Source organism: Vombatus ursinus, unplaced genomic scaffold (assembly GCF_900497805.2).
Source record: "Vombatus ursinus unplaced genomic scaffold, bare-nosed wombat genome assembly UNPS02014158.1, whole genome shotgun sequence".
NCBI lineage: Eukaryota > Metazoa > Chordata > Mammalia > Diprotodontia > Vombatidae > Vombatus > Vombatus ursinus.
Genome location: NW_020953936.1, coordinates 4,788,738 through 4,805,256, shown reverse-complemented (window position 1 = coordinate 4,805,256; position 16,519 = coordinate 4,788,738). Strand labels below are relative to the sequence as shown.

The window sequence follows — 16,519 nt, the reverse complement described above, 5'->3', positions numbered from 1 at the left end:
CCTATTAAAGGATCTACAGTGATTTCTTGCCATTAAACTATTCTGCCTGATTTTCAAGGGCCCTTATGACTGTGGCCCTTCACTAAGCATCCAAACTCATCTCTTACTACTTCCCAACATGATCTTTCCTTCCTCTCTAATCAAATTTTTATCACTCTCCCTTCCACCCTCCATGTAATACTCTTGGATCTCCACTTCTATATTTTATTTATGCTGCTATTATGCCTAGAATGAACTCTGGTGATGAAATGTCCCAAGGTAAACTCCAAACAGAAAGCTTTTCCAAACTAGATTTACACTAATTGCTAGCACCCTGAAAGACAACAAGAGGGACAAGATGGTTTCTGTCCTACCTACTAAGAAATTCGAGGGCTTCTAGGCCTATCTGACCTATGATAAAAATGGTATGCAAATTCTTAAACTAAAATGACAGGCAGAAAGGTACTTAATTTTGTCTTCAGAAACATAGAAATTCATGCCACTGAAATTTGCTATCATTTTTAGAGATATTCTATGGAAGAAAAAAAAGGAATCTTATACAGTGATATAATAAGACTAGTAAGGCCCACGTAACTTAATATATACTTAGCACTGGCTGAAGGAACATGTGTACTGTGTGTACACCATAATCATGTGGGATGGGACAAGAAGATATTATAGAAAGGGGAGGCAAATATTTTAAGATCATAAAACCTAAGAATAAACTCAAAGTAGTCAACTTTGATGTTGATAAACAACACTTTATTTTTCCACCCCAACACTCTAAAACTATAGTAATAAACAAAGTGCAAGTCCCTTGAAAAGTCAACTTGGTTAAACAAAACTTCTATTAAATATATTTCACAGACCATAAGCATCATATTTTCTCAATCCCTTGCAGATACTCAGAGCCATGCAGCATAGTTGGACTTTTGGTGTTTAAAGCCTGCTTCATGTTGTTTTCTTATTCTTATTATTGTTATTGCTAAAGAATATGAATTAGTTGTCAAGGTTTCAGCAACAGTGATCAATTAATTTTTGAAAGCTCCACGAGATATTCGGACATAAAGTCATGAATCCATATATCAGTATCTGGTAGCGACGTGTCCACCAAGTAGGCTATTATTTTTCGATCCCAAGGATTGGCACTTTCAACAACTGCCTGCACCAATGCTACCAAAGGTTTCTTCTCGACATGATTTCGAAACACTATTGAAGCTTCTTCGGACCACTGACTGCATTTCACTCCTAGTACAAAAATACAAAGAATATGCTGTAAGAACATACTTCTGCAATCAAATATTATTTTATTCAAAGTAGTCTGAAGAGTCCAAGTTAGAATTCTACAAAAAATAAGCAGCAGGGGAAAAATTTTTTTTTAAAGTTCTTGCCATAGCTTTCCCAATCTGGATTGGGCCACTTTTATGATCCCACACTTCTGAGTGCACAAAAATTTAATTAATTCAATAACATTAATTACCTACTATGTATCAAATACTAGAAATACAAAAACAAAAGAGGGTCTGAGCCCTCAAAGAGTTTTACATTCCAGAAGATCCCTTGGAATGTGATGCTGTAGAATAAAATAAGGAACATATAATGACCTTATCTCTTTGCTCAATATGATTGATTTCAAACGAGAAAGGATAGGTCCATTTATCTCATAAATAATTAAGATACAGTACTCTTAGGAATATTTCTAGGAAGAGTAAATGCAAGTGTGTGTGTGTGTGTGTGTGTGTGTGTGTGTGTGTGTGTGTGTGTGTTAAGGCTTATCTCAGGCAAGCCACCCTCTTTGGGCCTCAGTTACTTTATCTATAAAATGAGGGGGTGAGACTAAATAATCTTTTAAGTGCCTTCCAGTTCTGGGACTTTGAATCTATGAATGACATGAGTAAATTTTCTCTAATTCTAGATTCTTTCACAATTTTTAATACAACTCATTCTAATAATAAGCAGTATGGGATTGTGAGTTGGGCAACCTGAGTTAAGGTTTCTGAGCAAGTCACTGAGGATTTAGGATAATAAAGCAAGTAAAGGCCCTAAAATTATTGAGTTTACCCTTTTTCATTCTACAAATGAGGAAACTGAGGTTCATCAAATGACTTGCTGAAGTTCACACAGGTAGTAGGTAGCAAAGTCTACTACCAAAGTTCAAGCTAGGTTCTTTCCCAGGTACAAATTTAGTGTTCTTCCCACCATACCAAAGTACCCCTGTCCTCTCTCTGGGCCTTTCTTTTCTTTTAAAATGAACAGATTGAACTAGATAATTTTTAAAGTTTCTTTCCATTTGTTAGATTCTATGATCCAAGATCTCTAGAGCTCAGATTGCAAGTGCTATGAGATGCAACTTCACACAATCTCTAAAACTGAACTGAAACTTAATAAAATTTCATTTCATAAACTTGTACATCTAGTGTGATGTTAAGTCTATAATGAAGTTAGTATGTTGGTATAAAGTTAGATCAGGTTTAATAAAAGTAATGGAATTTAGGCATAATATATGTATTTATGCCTTTTGTTTTTAGATTATTCATTTCTGAAAATATTCCTCCCCTGATCAACAAGGCATCCCTTGTCATGAAGATTAATAAAAAGAAAAAAAAATCAGTATAGCAAAACCAAACATACTGCCCGCATCTAACAGTGTATTTGTAATATTCCATATTTATAGTTCCTCAGTGACAGGAAGTCTCAACTTTTCACTGGGGACACAGCTGGTCATTATAATTACATGGTGTTCAACTTAGTTTTATTTTGTTCCTAACATTTCCATTGTTTGTCCCTGTGTATATTATTTTCCTGATTCTCTTCACTTTCCATCTGTTTATAAGTTTTCCCATGTTTGGCTGAATTCTTAATAGTCATCATTTCTAAGAGCATAAGAATATTCCATTTTATATCTATGCACAACAAGTTGTTTAGCTAGTTGTTTCCCAGTTGACAGATCTCTTTGTTTCAAGTATTTTTGCCCTCCCAAAAAGCACAACAACTATTTTGGTGTATGTGGAATCTCTGTCTCAAACCTCCCAGAAGCCCACATACAGCAGAGAGATTACAGACATCAAGACAAGAGTGCATCCTAGCACTGGTTCCAGTTCTACAATTTACCTGCAAGCTGAGCTGTGATGGCCTGAAAGGGCAGCTTCCGGAACACGTCCACTAGAGGCTGTACTTTCCTGATGCTCACTAATTCATGTTTGCCATAGTCCAACTCATAAACAGATACCAGTCCATTGGTCAGAATTCCTTTCAAAAGTACCCTGTGCCACCTATAAGTATTTAATGGGTTAAAGAGAAAAACAATTCAAGTAAATATCAACCTTATCGCTAAATACCATTTAAGTGCTCTATCCACTGTACCACTTAGCTGCCCCTATAATACCACTTTAAGAAAAAAAGTGGTATGTTGATGTTATAAAAAATTATGGTGCTATAATAACCAACAAACATGAAATATACAAAGAGACAGCAATACAAAATGATAGAAGAAAATCGAGAGGAACTATATGTACACTGATTAGGACCACAGGAAAAAAAGAAAAAAGAAAACTAGGTCAAACAAACAGAATTTGGTGTAGGCCTGAAAGACAACAGACAACAAAAGTGTTTTATTTTTTGATTTTCTTGGCTTTTCCTTGTTAGACTTTAGGTTCATTAGTAAGACACTGAGAAGACCACAGGATTTGAAGTCAGAGGTCCCAGGCTCAAATGCTGCCTCAGCTTGCATGACCTTGGGCAAGTCACTTAACTTTTTTGGGCCTTGGTTTCCTCTTCTGTTAATGAAACAGTCAGATTAAATGATTTCCAAGGTTCACTGCAGCTCTAATTAAACTTATGTTTACCTGATTGCTTTTGTTGATAACTATTAAGTTTATAATTTAAAATATTTACTATCAAGGCAGCAGGAGAGATTGATTAGAATATGTATACATTGTATTTTAATTTTGTTTTCATTTCTCAAGGTTAATGGTAAGAGCTCTTGCCTTGATAGATTATGGATTCTAAATGTCTTACATTTCACACTTTTGAAACAAGTGTGAAGAATACTCAACACATGAGTTGAAGGAATACAAAAGTCATTAATAACTGACATTTACATAGTCCTATATTTGTATAGCTTAGTTCAGTACCTGTCAGACTCTCATTATTGAATGTAATTTAAAAAAAATTATCTTCCATGTCTTAATCTTGATCCAAAGATGTATAGATAAAAAGTTGCATTTGATTAAATTAAAATATACACTCTAATCACTTCTCTGCCAGGACTTATGCATGAGACTTCTAATTGGCCTCCACACCTTAAGCTCTTCCTGCTCCTAATTCATCCTCCACACACCTGCCAAAATGATTTTCCTAAATCACAGGTCTGGCCTTGCCTCTTCCCCCTACCCCCCAGCTCAAAAGGCTCCAGTAGATCCTTATTATCTCTAGGATCAAATATAAACTCCTCTGTTTGGCATTTAAAACCTTTTACAACCTTCCCTCTTTCTTTCTAGTCTTCCTAGACATTACTCTAATCTATGTATTCCTTGATTTAAAAAAAAAATGGAAAAAAAGCCTAAACGGAGCCCTAAAAGCTCTCCTCAAATAAGGGTTTTTCCACACGTTAAAATCACATAAGATAGCATGACAAAACAGGGAGATGGATTTATGTAATGGTGAACATCAAGTGAAGAATAAAATTGGAAGATGCATGCTCACTTATGTTATTCGCTAGTGTCATGGAAGATGTTCTATAGAGTCCAAATAGAAGATGGTTTCTCTACTGGTGACACAGTTTTTCAAAGGTTTTTATCTACAAGGGACACTGTACTAACCACATCAATTCCTGAAACAGTACAAAGCCTCAATAATAAAATCTATAGTTACTCAAAAGAGACTGGCCAAACCATCAAGATTTGAACATAGTGGATGAAAAACTGCCCAGAACAGGCATGCAGTTAGATGGGGTCTTTCTCTCTTTCTCTCCCTCCTCACCCTGTCACTGTACAGGCACAACAGACTGACAAGGAAATGGACCCAAAATTAAACACCAGTGAGAGATTGGGCTGGATCAAATTTGGGAAACTGTGGTATTTTTAAGTATCCCAAGATGTGTACTGCCATAAAAACTCAATGTTTAGGGAATTACGTTTTGTGTTCAAAAAGTGCCATAAAAGACATCATGAAGAACCCATTTTAATTGTAAAATGAAGTGGGCCAGTCATGTAATGAGAATAAAGGATAGGAGATGGTCAGCCTGAATGCGACAATGGTACCCACAGAAGATTAAAAGAATCTGAGGAAGTCTTTCAGCCTTTTAAGTAGGTTTCTTTATGAAGTATTTATGGAAAGAGGCAGAATAAGTAGTCATCATGTGATCTCCATGGGTAGAGAGTACCTCTACTGCTATGAGGTCACAAATCTAAGAATTGTAAACTTTTTTTCTTAATCCTTGAGATAAAATCTATGCTACGCTTATTATCCATATGACTTAGGGCTTAATCTTCCCAAATCTTTAGTTTTCTCATCTGTACCTCAGTAGGTTGAACTTCCTCTTTCCAGTTCTAGAACTAGGACTCAATGATTTATCATGGTTAACTGACATTTTTTTCTTATGTTTCTGTTGGAGATTATACTCAAGCATGCTGTAGCATCTGAAGAGCCGTGAGATGCAACGCCTAACATTAGCAAATCTCAAGTCTCCTGAAGTGACTTTTTTTTGTAATTTTCTTTTGTACAAAAGTTTTTGTTTCACAGGCAGCAACACTTAGGATAAAGGTGGAAGATGTGTATCAACTATGATTAAAACTCTTACAGAATAACCACAGCACCTGTATGGCTGTTAAAAGCCAAGAACAAACCACAGTGAAATGTGTATTTTCAAAAGTAAAAAGAAATGTCCTAAGAATAAAAAAAAAAAGATTCTAATTCAGGTGAGTCTGTGTTCTGATTATATAGTGAGAAATCTAACAACTATTACACAGTCTAGGCATAAATGGGTTTTAACAGAATGGTGGTTACTCCAGTGGGATGTGAATTATAAAATTTTACAGGCTGGCAAACCCTGAAATTAATCAGTCTCTTTTTCCATTTAAAATCTCCCCCTGCCCAAGTTCCAAAATGACTCCACTGGAGCAGAGAACTTGTGGCACCAACTTCTCTCGAGGTCAAAACTAATATCGTATGTAAGAATACCCCAGTGTCACTGCACCTCCCAAATACCTACTTGTTTTCCACTTTTGCAGCATACACTTTGTCTTTTTCCACTGTTACGGGTCGTTCTTCAGAAACACTATAATACAGAATCATTTCTTCCATCAGAACTTCCAGTTTATGTAATTCTTGCCAAGGCTGGATAACAAAATGACCAGGATGGCAGGCCACTGGCACATAGACATCCATGTGTTCTCCGGGCTTTGACAAAGGTATTGGAGGTGGAAGCTCCATCACAGAAAGGTTGGTGGTGTGTTCTATCACAGACTTTGGGATGGCATTGGTGAAGTTTTTCTTGACACTTTCAAGAGTGGTTCTAGGTATTGTGACACTGTCACTTTTGTTGTTAGAAAGACTTGGACTACCTTCATTGGGTGTGGCACTCAAAAACACATCCTTCTGATGCTTCCATAAATCCGCATTTGTAATCTGCCGATTAATGCTGCGATGAGGATCTGGGAAATTTTTAGGAGTAAATAGATAAATATGTGCAATCCCTTTGGGTTCATCCAATTTCATAACCTTTTGGAAAAGAAATAAAATGATTTAATAAAACAAGATCTACATTTATCTTAAAAAGGTAAAGTTATTTACATAATCAACATCATGAAAAAGATGATGCAGTATTTCATGTAAACTGTGCAAATTTAAGACATGACACATTTTCCATTGTGTTTTTATATAAAGATAAAACCAGCATTAGTAACTTTAGGGGACTGATTTACTTACCACACTTAAAAACCCAAGGAGAGTACTGTGATAAGAATTATATTTTGCTTAAACTTACTTTCATTTATGAAGTTTATATGTTTTGGGAAATAGGAATAGTGGTTCTATGAGGAAATTTCAATGTTATTAACTCTCCCCTTTGAAATATTAAATTACATATGTAATTTTTACTAAATTTTTTTGGGGGTACAAAAATAAGGTTATTTTTCTCTTTTGCTCAAAGTGCTCTATGATCAAATTACCTTGGAAAATGTCAATTTAAAGTGACTATTTAATAACCAAGTAGCTATTTTAGTTAGCTGATATATCCTCAGGCTGGGATGAGGATAAACAAAAGATTTTGGTGACCTGTTCTAAATTGCTAAGTGACCCAGACCCAAGTGCCTCTAGCTGCTACTCCACCTGAGAGGCAAAAGTGATTCCCTTTGTGGCAAGGCTCTGGTACCCCTGACAGGGGACAGTGTACATCTCTGGTTTCTGCTAGAAGAGTAAAAGGAAGCTAAAAATGCTAGAATTCCTGAACTAGATTCACTAGAACATGGGGAATATGCAGGAAATGGGATTTCTGCAGCACAGGGAACTCCTAGTGTGGGAACCTTCCACTGTATAAATTGCAACTGTTTATTTAAAAGCACAGGTTCACAGATTTAGAGCGGGACGAAGCCTCAGAGATCATCTAGTCTGACGTCTTCATTTTACAAATGAGGAAACTGAGGCCTAGAGAAGTTGAATGACTCGCCCAAAGTCATACAGGTAGCCAGCCAGGATTTGAATCCAGGTCCACAGACTTAAATTTAAAGTCAATGTTTTGTTTTCAGTGTGTAACAGATGACTTAGCAGTAAGTCCTAGGAGGTTTGTCTGAGACACATAGATGCTACACGATTTGCCCAGCATCACAAAGTTAATAACTGTCAAAGATAGAACTGGAAAAGCCATCAGTGTGGTACAGTGAAAAAAAAAATGAATTTGGAGTCCAATGACCTAGGTTCAAATTTCTTATTTTCTACTTACTTCACCTATGTGACTTTGGGTCATTTACCTAACACTTCTTTAAGGACTCAGCTTCCTCTCATCTGTCAGGTCCCTTCCGGCTCCAACTCTGTGAACCTATGATAAAAATCCAGATCTCTACACTTCAAGCCCAACACAAAGACTGGGAAAGAGGCCAGGTTAAACTTGCTTTAAATACCAAACAAAGCAGTTTATATTTGAACCTGGAAGTAACAGGGAGCCACTGGAGTTTATTGAGGAAGGTAGAGGGAAGCAGTGTGACATGATAAGACCTGGGCTTTAAAAAAATCCCTTGAGCAGGTCTGCGGAGGATGAACTGGTGTGGGGAGAGACTGAAGGAAGTCCAATTAGAAGGCAACGGCAATAATCCAATTGAAAAGGAACAGGGTGGTAGCTCTGTGAATGTGGAGAAAGCTGTATGGTAGAGATATTGCTGAGAAAGAAGCTACAAAGTTTGGATTAGAAATGAGGGTTGAGTTAGAGAGAAGAGTCAAGGATGATACTAGGGTTGAGAAAATGGGTATCCTGAAGGATAGGAGTACTCTTAACATAATAGAGAAGTGTAGTAGACATGTTAGAATATTCAGTTTTGTTCATAAGTATTTAAAAATACACTTGCGGCATTCTAAATTTGAATCCATTTTTCTTTACCTTACATAAGGATAGTTGAGACACTATATGCCGTCAGATATCATTAGCACCTCCTTTTGAATCTTTTTATTTCTCCCTCAACTCCTATGCTAGTATCTTGTATACAGTGGGTGTCAGTCAGTCAACAAGTATTTATTCATCACTTACTATTTGCCAAAGCACTGTGCTAAGTGCTGAGGTTTCAAACAAGGACAAAAAAATAATCCCTGTCCTCAAGAATACATTATGATGGGGGACACAACATGTACTTTACTAACTAAAGCTAAGCTAAGATGAAGGTAAACTGACAGGGGAAAGCACTGGTGACTGAAGAGAATGCTTGACAAAGCGGAGTTGGGTAAATGTCTCGTATGAACTTTGATGTGCATTTTTTCTTCTGTTGCTTCAATGCCACATTATTTCCATGTTTAACGTAGAGGCAGATATACTATTCCAAATTAATAACAAAAATTTTTAATGAGAATCACTGTGCCTAAAACTGCAGAGGATACAAAGGAAGCATTAAGACAATGCCTCTTGCCAAGACAAACTTACCATCTAGTGGGAAAGAGATAGTTGAGCCAAGGAACACCAGCAATATTGTACAATATGTAACTAAATTTAACTTGGGACTCAAACTCCAGGTTCTACAGGAGTTCAGAGAAGAAAAAAAAATCTGTATGGGATGTATTTAGTAAGGGGAAGATCGTGTCTGAATAAAGTGGGGATGGAGCTGGGATTTAACTTGACATCTTTGGAAAAGGGGCATTAAGATATAAAAACAGCAGATTTCTTTTGCAGATGTTCAAAACCAGAAATACAAGCAAATCAATTTAAAATTCAAGTCCAAGAAAAGGAAAACCAATTATTTCAACCATTTTTTTTGTTTATAACCCAAATTATGCCAGTTATGTTGTATTTCAGAAGTATATGTTAATTATATCCATGCAATTCATACCAGTTAAACAAGTATACCTAAATCTTTTCTGTGCTAGTAAGAAGTAGCATGATGCAGTAGTTAGAGCTTTAGACTTAAGCTGGGGTCCATGGAACCACCAGCTGTCTGACTTATCCTGGTCAAGTTCTACCCATCCCTCTTACCCAACTGCCCACTCCCCCTAGCCAATGTTTAGAACCTACCCAGGCACTAAAGGAGAAAGCCAGAACTACCCACCACACAGCTCTGCCACAAGAAATTGTATACTAAATCATAGAGTGTTACATTGGCAAGTTATTATAGAAAACAGAAGTTCAAGCATTTAAGCAAAATTCTATGCTTAATTATCATTTCCAAAAGAGAAATGTTTCATGTTATGGGGTACTTAAAATGGTGGCAAAGTGACATCTATTGGCATAACTGTGGCACATGAATGAGAGAGCAAAATAAAGGCTATCCCAGGGGTGGGGAACCTGTGGCCTCGAGGCCACATGTGGCCCTCTAGGTCCTCAAGTGTGGCCCTTGGACTGAATCCAAACTTCAGTAAACAAATCCCTTTAATAAAAGGATTTGTTCTATAAAAACGTGGACTCAGTCAAAAGGCTGCACCCAAGGACCTAGAAGGCCACATGTGGCCTCGACACAGTTTCCCATCCCTGGATACTCACAAAAACCTCACAGTGTGCTCAGTAATAAGGACACGAGGTAGGACAAGTGTTTTACAAATATAACAAAAATTTAGGACAATTTCTCAAACAAGAAATCATTTAACCACGAGCTACCCCCTATATAAAAACATAACGGAGCTTATGCCCAACTCTGAAGGAAAGTCTTCATTTTACTATAAATAAAATCTTTCAGTTACATTTATAGCTTTTTCTTGTTAAAGCTTTTAGTGATTAGGTTGTTCAATAAAATGCTAACCTTAATGCTGCAATCGGAGCAGTTCAAAACCGTGTCTCTTAACCAAAGCACAGCATCTGGTGTCCACATGCCAATAGTAAGTGGAAGATCAGCTAAGCAGCACTTAATGGCCTGAAAATAAAGTAAAATAAAATGTTTTCAGCTCATGCCATTTTAAAATATGGGTTACCTAGAATAAAAACATTATTTTCTATAATTCAGAGATGACCAAAATACAAAACAATCAAGTACTACTTATGGAAACACATTCCTCATTTGGAGGACAACACTGAACACAATCACAAAAATTATTATGGCATTTTAGTTCTCAGTTTGTGAAGAACTATAGCCTGGGCAGAGATGCCAGCTCTGCCCCTTACTGCTTTGGAAACTGTGTTCATGTCCGTTCAACCCTCTGGGCCTCTGTTTCATCATATGTAAAATGCGTGGCCCTAACAAGACAGCCTCTAAGATTCCTTTCAGCTCTAACTCTATGATAAGATGAAATCTAACAGATGATAATTTAAAAAAAAAACACCTCATTACTGCCTTTGGTTTTTACCTTATCTCTTGTTATTTGTTGTTGTCATTTCAGTTGTGTCCAACTCTTTGTGACCCCATTTAGGGTTTTCTTGGCTGAGATGCTGAAGTAGTTTCCCATTTCCTCTTCCAGTTCATTTTTATATTTTTAAAATTAATTTATTTTGACTTATCAGCAATCACTTCCATAAGTTTTTGAGTTTTAAATTTTTCTCCCCTCCCCAGACAGCAGACAATCTGATATAGGCTATACATATACATTCCTATTGAACATATTTTCACATTAGTGATGTTGTAAGGAAGAATTAGAACCAATAGAAGGAATCACAAGAAAGAGAAAACAAAACAGAAGAAAAAATAGCGAACAGTATGTTTCGATCTGCATTCAAACTCCATAATTGTTTCTCTAGATGTGGATATAGCATTTTCCATCATGAGACTTTTGGAGATGTCTCAGATCCTTGCATTGCTGAGATGGGTTAAGTCTATCAATGTTAGTCATCCCACAATGTGGCTGTTACTGTGTGTGTACAACGTTCTCCTGGTCCTGCTCACTTAACTCAGCATCAGTCCATACAAGTCCAGCTCATTTTTAGATGAGGAACTGAAGCAAACAGGGTTAAAAGACTTGCCCAGGGTCACGTAGCTAGTGTGTGAGGCAGGATTTGAACTGAGATCTTCCCAACTTGAAGCCTGACACTCTACTCACTGTACCACCCAGCTGCCCCAATATGAAATGCTAAAATCTAATATGATTATTAGAACAAAAATAAAAACCCTCATTACTACCTTTGGTTTTTACCTTATCTACTATACCTCATTTCTATCTGAGCAGCAGCTACTAAATAAGCAGTAAATCACCAGACCTGAGCCTCCCCTCCTCTTGGAGTCCTATAAAGTTTTCTGGGCTGAGCCTGAGCAAAATGGTGAAGGAGGTGAAGCTTGTTTCCAGTGCCCTTGTCTTTCAGCTTCCTTCCTTTCTGTGCAGGATTCCATTTTTGTACTTTCATCTCCTGAGCTGTCCCACACTATGATACTTATCCCGGGCACCAATAAACACCCCAGACTCTTCCTGAGCTCCTTTCTCTTATCAAAATGTACTCAAACCTCCTGACAATTCTAAGCTTTCATTTTAGTGGCAATATGGAGAGACTCAATACAATAAAACACATTCATTTGTATTTCAGAAATGGACAAGGGTTATTGTTGTTGGCGCAGCTAAGAACAAAGCACTGGGCCTGGAGTCGGGAAGGTCTGAATTCAAATACGACCTAAGACACTTACAAACTGTGTGACCCTAGGTAAGTCACTTTACCCTGTTTGCCTTAGTTTCCTCAAATGTAAAATGAGCTGAAAAAGGAAATGGCAAACCATCCAATATTTCTGCCAAGAAAACCCCAAATGGAGTCACCAGTGAAAACAACTAAACAACAATAAGAATGGATAAAGGTTAAAGACAATGACTTAATGCTTTGTTTTTAAGCATTCTAGCAATATGCATTTACAAACAATAATAATTGCAGTGTATGTATAGGAATGCCAGTACTGTTTATTTTGCAATCATATTTTAATTACTGATCATTTTTGTCTGTTCATTAAAGATTGACTCCTACTACGCAACTAGTTTATTTCTGATTAACTGTCTGAACTTGGAAATGATAAAATTGTATTTCTTAAAAATACATTCATACAAATAATAAAAAGTAAGTGATAGTAATCTAAGTTGGAATTGGCAAAATTTGTACTATACTTCTGAAAACAAGTAAACAACTAAAATTAGGCAAGTTTCAACTTAAAAATAGGATTTAGACTAATCTGAGAATATGTTTTCTTTCTTTTTTTTTTTGGTACTTTTTTTTTTTTTTGGTTAGGCAATGGGGTTAAGTGAATTGCCCTGATTCACACAGCTAGTAAGTATTATATGTCTGAGGCCGGTCTTGAACTCAGGTCCTCCTGAATCCAGGGCCGGTGCTCTGTCCACTGTGCCACCTAGCTGCTCTGAGAACATATTTCCTTAAGAGTATCTAGTAGTAGTATGGCTATACTCCAAGTAGCTTTCTGAAAATTAAGTGACATGTTACCTGGGGTGGTATTGCAATCAATTCTTGTAGAAATCGAGGTGGAATTTCTCTGAGTTCTGACACTTTTACAGATGTAACTGTGCCAGTATCCAAGAACTGAACATCAAGAGCCCGACTACTGTGAACATTTGTTATCTGGAATGAAAAAAGCATTTATTAACTTAAGATGGACAAAACATAGAGATGTTTGAGCACTAGAATTCTAGCTTACATTGACAGTATCTTAGAGCTGCCAGGGATGTCAAAGGCCATCCAGTCCAACTCCATCATTTTACAAATGAGGAAGCTGAGGCTGAGCGACATTAAGTAATACCGTTCTATTAAGTGTCAGAAGCAGAATTTAGCCCAGGTCTCTGACTCCAGAGCCAGGATTCTTTCTGCTTTAACAAGCAATAAATAGCAGAAAATATCAGCACTAACCAATTAGACTGGTTAATTGTCCTAAATTTAAAATGTACTTTTATATGTTTTATTTAAGTAATTTGATTTTAGGAAGATTTAATAATCATTCTCTCCTACAAAGTGCACATTTTATACAGTATGATATCGTATTACATACTCCTCACAACTCAGAAAGTTTTCATTTAAAAATTATATTTACATCAAATCAACCAGTTAAGATTATAAGATATGTTATCCTGGATCAGGATAATTGTTTTCTTTGTGCTAGTTGTATCACAATGAACATTTTGTGGGAAATCAAGGCTAGCATACATTATGGTAACATTTAAAGATTAAGGGTGTTTTTCAAATAATCCTACTTTCCCTTAAAAAATAACGTGATATTTGTAGTCACTGAAAAATAGGCTTAACTTGGTTGAGACTACCCTTTGGAAACGTATTACATAACACCAAAGTCTTTATACACTACCAGGTAAGCCTTGAATATGGTATGAAATAAATATTTTAGTGATGAGGGCTCATTTCAAAATAGAATTTTTATTTAAAAAAATGGAACATAATATATAAATGTTAGAAATGAACAAAGAAATACCACATAGAATAATATCTAAACAAAGTGGACACAGAAAGGTGTCACTTCTCACTCTTGAAATGTAATATCACCAGCTGCTACTTCACTTGCCATCAAACAGCTCTCCAAGTCTGATATCCTCTTGGTCTAATATGAAATCATACTGAGCGATCAAGGCCTTGACCCTTTGTCCTAAGTCTTGGACTGAGCATAGATAGCCATACCAGTCTACTTGACTGCAGGCTCAGAGACTGGTAGTCACTTGAGGTGCTAAAACTTCTACTAATTATTTTCTCTGAGTAAAGATTACTGCAGACTGCCAGGTTGTTCTTATTACATTTTAGGACAGGTTGATCACTAATCTCTAATCTCAACTCCCCAGTGATAAACTAAAAGTTTGGTCAGTCTGCAGCCAACCACCTCCCTCCCTGCAGAGTCTGTGCTCTGACCAGCAGGCACACTGAAAACATTGTACATGCTGCTCTGGGTCGATGGGGCAATGATGACAGATATCAGACAACAAGGGAAACTACTCAAATTCCCTTTTTCTTGGTTTACTGATTTAAAAAGATAACACCGTCAGAGTGTGGGAACTGAAACTGAAGAAAAGTGGAGTCCTTTACTGCCCTATGGGGTAATCAAATCCCCGTCCCAGACAAATTACATCCTAGACTATGAAAATAACTCACAGTTGTGGTCCCTGAGGCACTATGGGTGACTGAGCAAACATGGAGACAGGTGATATGTTCTAGGGCAGGAAACAAGTAAAATATCCCAATTTTCAGTGAGGGAAAGGTGAACTCTGCCTTCAAACTGTAGGTGGAGGAGTTTGATGCTGACTGTGACAAAAGTCTGAATTACTCAAAAACATCTATTTAGTCATTATAAGTTCATTAAGAATAATCATGCCAGATTGACCTTAGTATTTAGTACTTTTTTTGGACAATTTGAACTGGTAGCTCAGGGAAATGCCAGAGACAGTATAACTGGATTTCAGTCATGCATTTGATGAAATGACATCTTTGTTTGGAAGGTAAAGGGATAACAGTAAAGTTTGGTGGATTTGGGAGTAACTGAACAACTGGCCACTGATTAATCATTGACGGATCAATGTTAACCTGGAGGGATATCTATAGTGATATGCTACAAGGACTTTTTTATTTTATTTTTAAGGACCTTGTTTTTAAGACACACTCCATTCAAAGACACACTCTCATACCAAAATTTGGATGAAGATACACTTGCTTATTAAACTTGATGACACAAAGCTAAGATGGATAGCCAATATAATAAACAGGGAAATATAATCTAAAAAGAACTCAATAAGCTGGAGTGACACACTCAATTAAGAAAATGAAAATCGATAGGAATAATCATAAAAACAAATGCGTAGCTCAAAAGAAATCGAATATGTAAGTACAGGAAGGAGGACACCAAACTATATATAGCAATTCATTAAAAGAAAAAAAAAAAGATGAGCATTTCAGTGGACTGCAGGCTCCATGAGTTAACAGGGAGATATGGGAAACAAAAAACCTAACAGGGTCAACCTCAGGCAGTTCTGTATTACATAGAAACAACATTTTTTCTCACCCCAAAACATGCTTTCTGGTTCTCTGATGAAAACAAAATAAAAAAATAAAGTTTTGAACAGTTGAGCATTATTTCTCAAAGGCAGAGTTGGAAGGGGTTTTCAGAGGTCATCTAGTCCAACCCATAAATGAATAAGAATTCAAACTACAAACTTCCTCACACACAGTAATCCAGCCTTTGCTTGGAAAGCCTAGAGTGATAGGGAAATCACCAGCTCCAGAGACAGTCACTGTACTTTTGGACTGTTCATTTCACTTTCGGATAGCTCTAATTGTCAGGAAGTTCTTCCTCACATCAAGCCTAAATCTGCCTCTTTGCAATTTCTATCCAACGTTCCCAGTTTCGTTCTCTCCAGTCAAGCAAAAGAAGTCATCTTCCACAGGAAAACTACTTGTTGATTACTTGAAAACAACTGTCTGGGCCCTGCCAAGTCTTTTCTTCTCCAGGCTAAAACACCTTTCAATCAAACTTCACATGGCATGACCTCAATCACCTTCTTCATCCAGGTAGCCAGCCCTTTGTTGGGCATCCTCCAAGCTTATCAATATCCTTCCTAAAATGTGCCCAGAGCTCAGTATCTTGCAGTTCATAACGAGGGGGGAGACACAAAAAATACGCCATGTAACAAGTCAAAGGAAGGAGAATGCATCTTTGATGACATTTGTAGAGCCCTGTACTCCTTGCTTCATACTCAGTTTTTGCACAAAGTCAAATTCTAAACTGCAGCTTCTGACAAATTTACTTGTACATCAGTGGTTTACCAGGAGGCACACTACCATGTTCTTGTTGAGGGAAGAAAAAAAAGTACTGAATAGAAGTACAATGTGTAAATTAAAACAAGTGGCAGTTCTCCTCTATGTTAGCCTGGTCAGATGACATCTAAAATACTGTGGTCACAATTCTGATTGCCACATTTCAAAAGAGAAAGTGACAAGCTGTATTGT

General features: G+C 36.8%; 1 protein-coding gene across 4 annotated transcripts in view; it reads right to left on the bottom strand.

Moving 5' to 3' along the window:
• Window positions 1-719: 719 nt before the first annotated feature.
• TDRD7 (tudor domain containing 7) overlaps window positions 720-16,519 on the bottom strand; it is a 116,262-nt gene continuing 100,462 nt past the window's right edge. For all 4 annotated transcript variants that reach the window (XM_027859037.1, XM_027859036.1, XM_027859038.1 and 1 more), the window contains 5 exons: window positions 13,010-13,144; window positions 10,410-10,520; window positions 6,191-6,699; window positions 3,091-3,251; window positions 720-1,227 (listed from right to left, as the gene is read on the bottom strand). In XM_027859037.1, coding sequence (XP_027714838.1) covers window positions 1,007-1,227; window positions 3,091-3,251; window positions 6,191-6,699; window positions 10,410-10,520; window positions 13,010-13,144 — 1,137 coding nt within the window. In that variant the 3' untranslated portion in view covers window positions 720-1,006. The remainder of the gene's footprint in view (window positions 1,228-3,090; window positions 3,252-6,190; window positions 6,700-10,409; window positions 10,521-13,009; window positions 13,145-16,519) is intronic.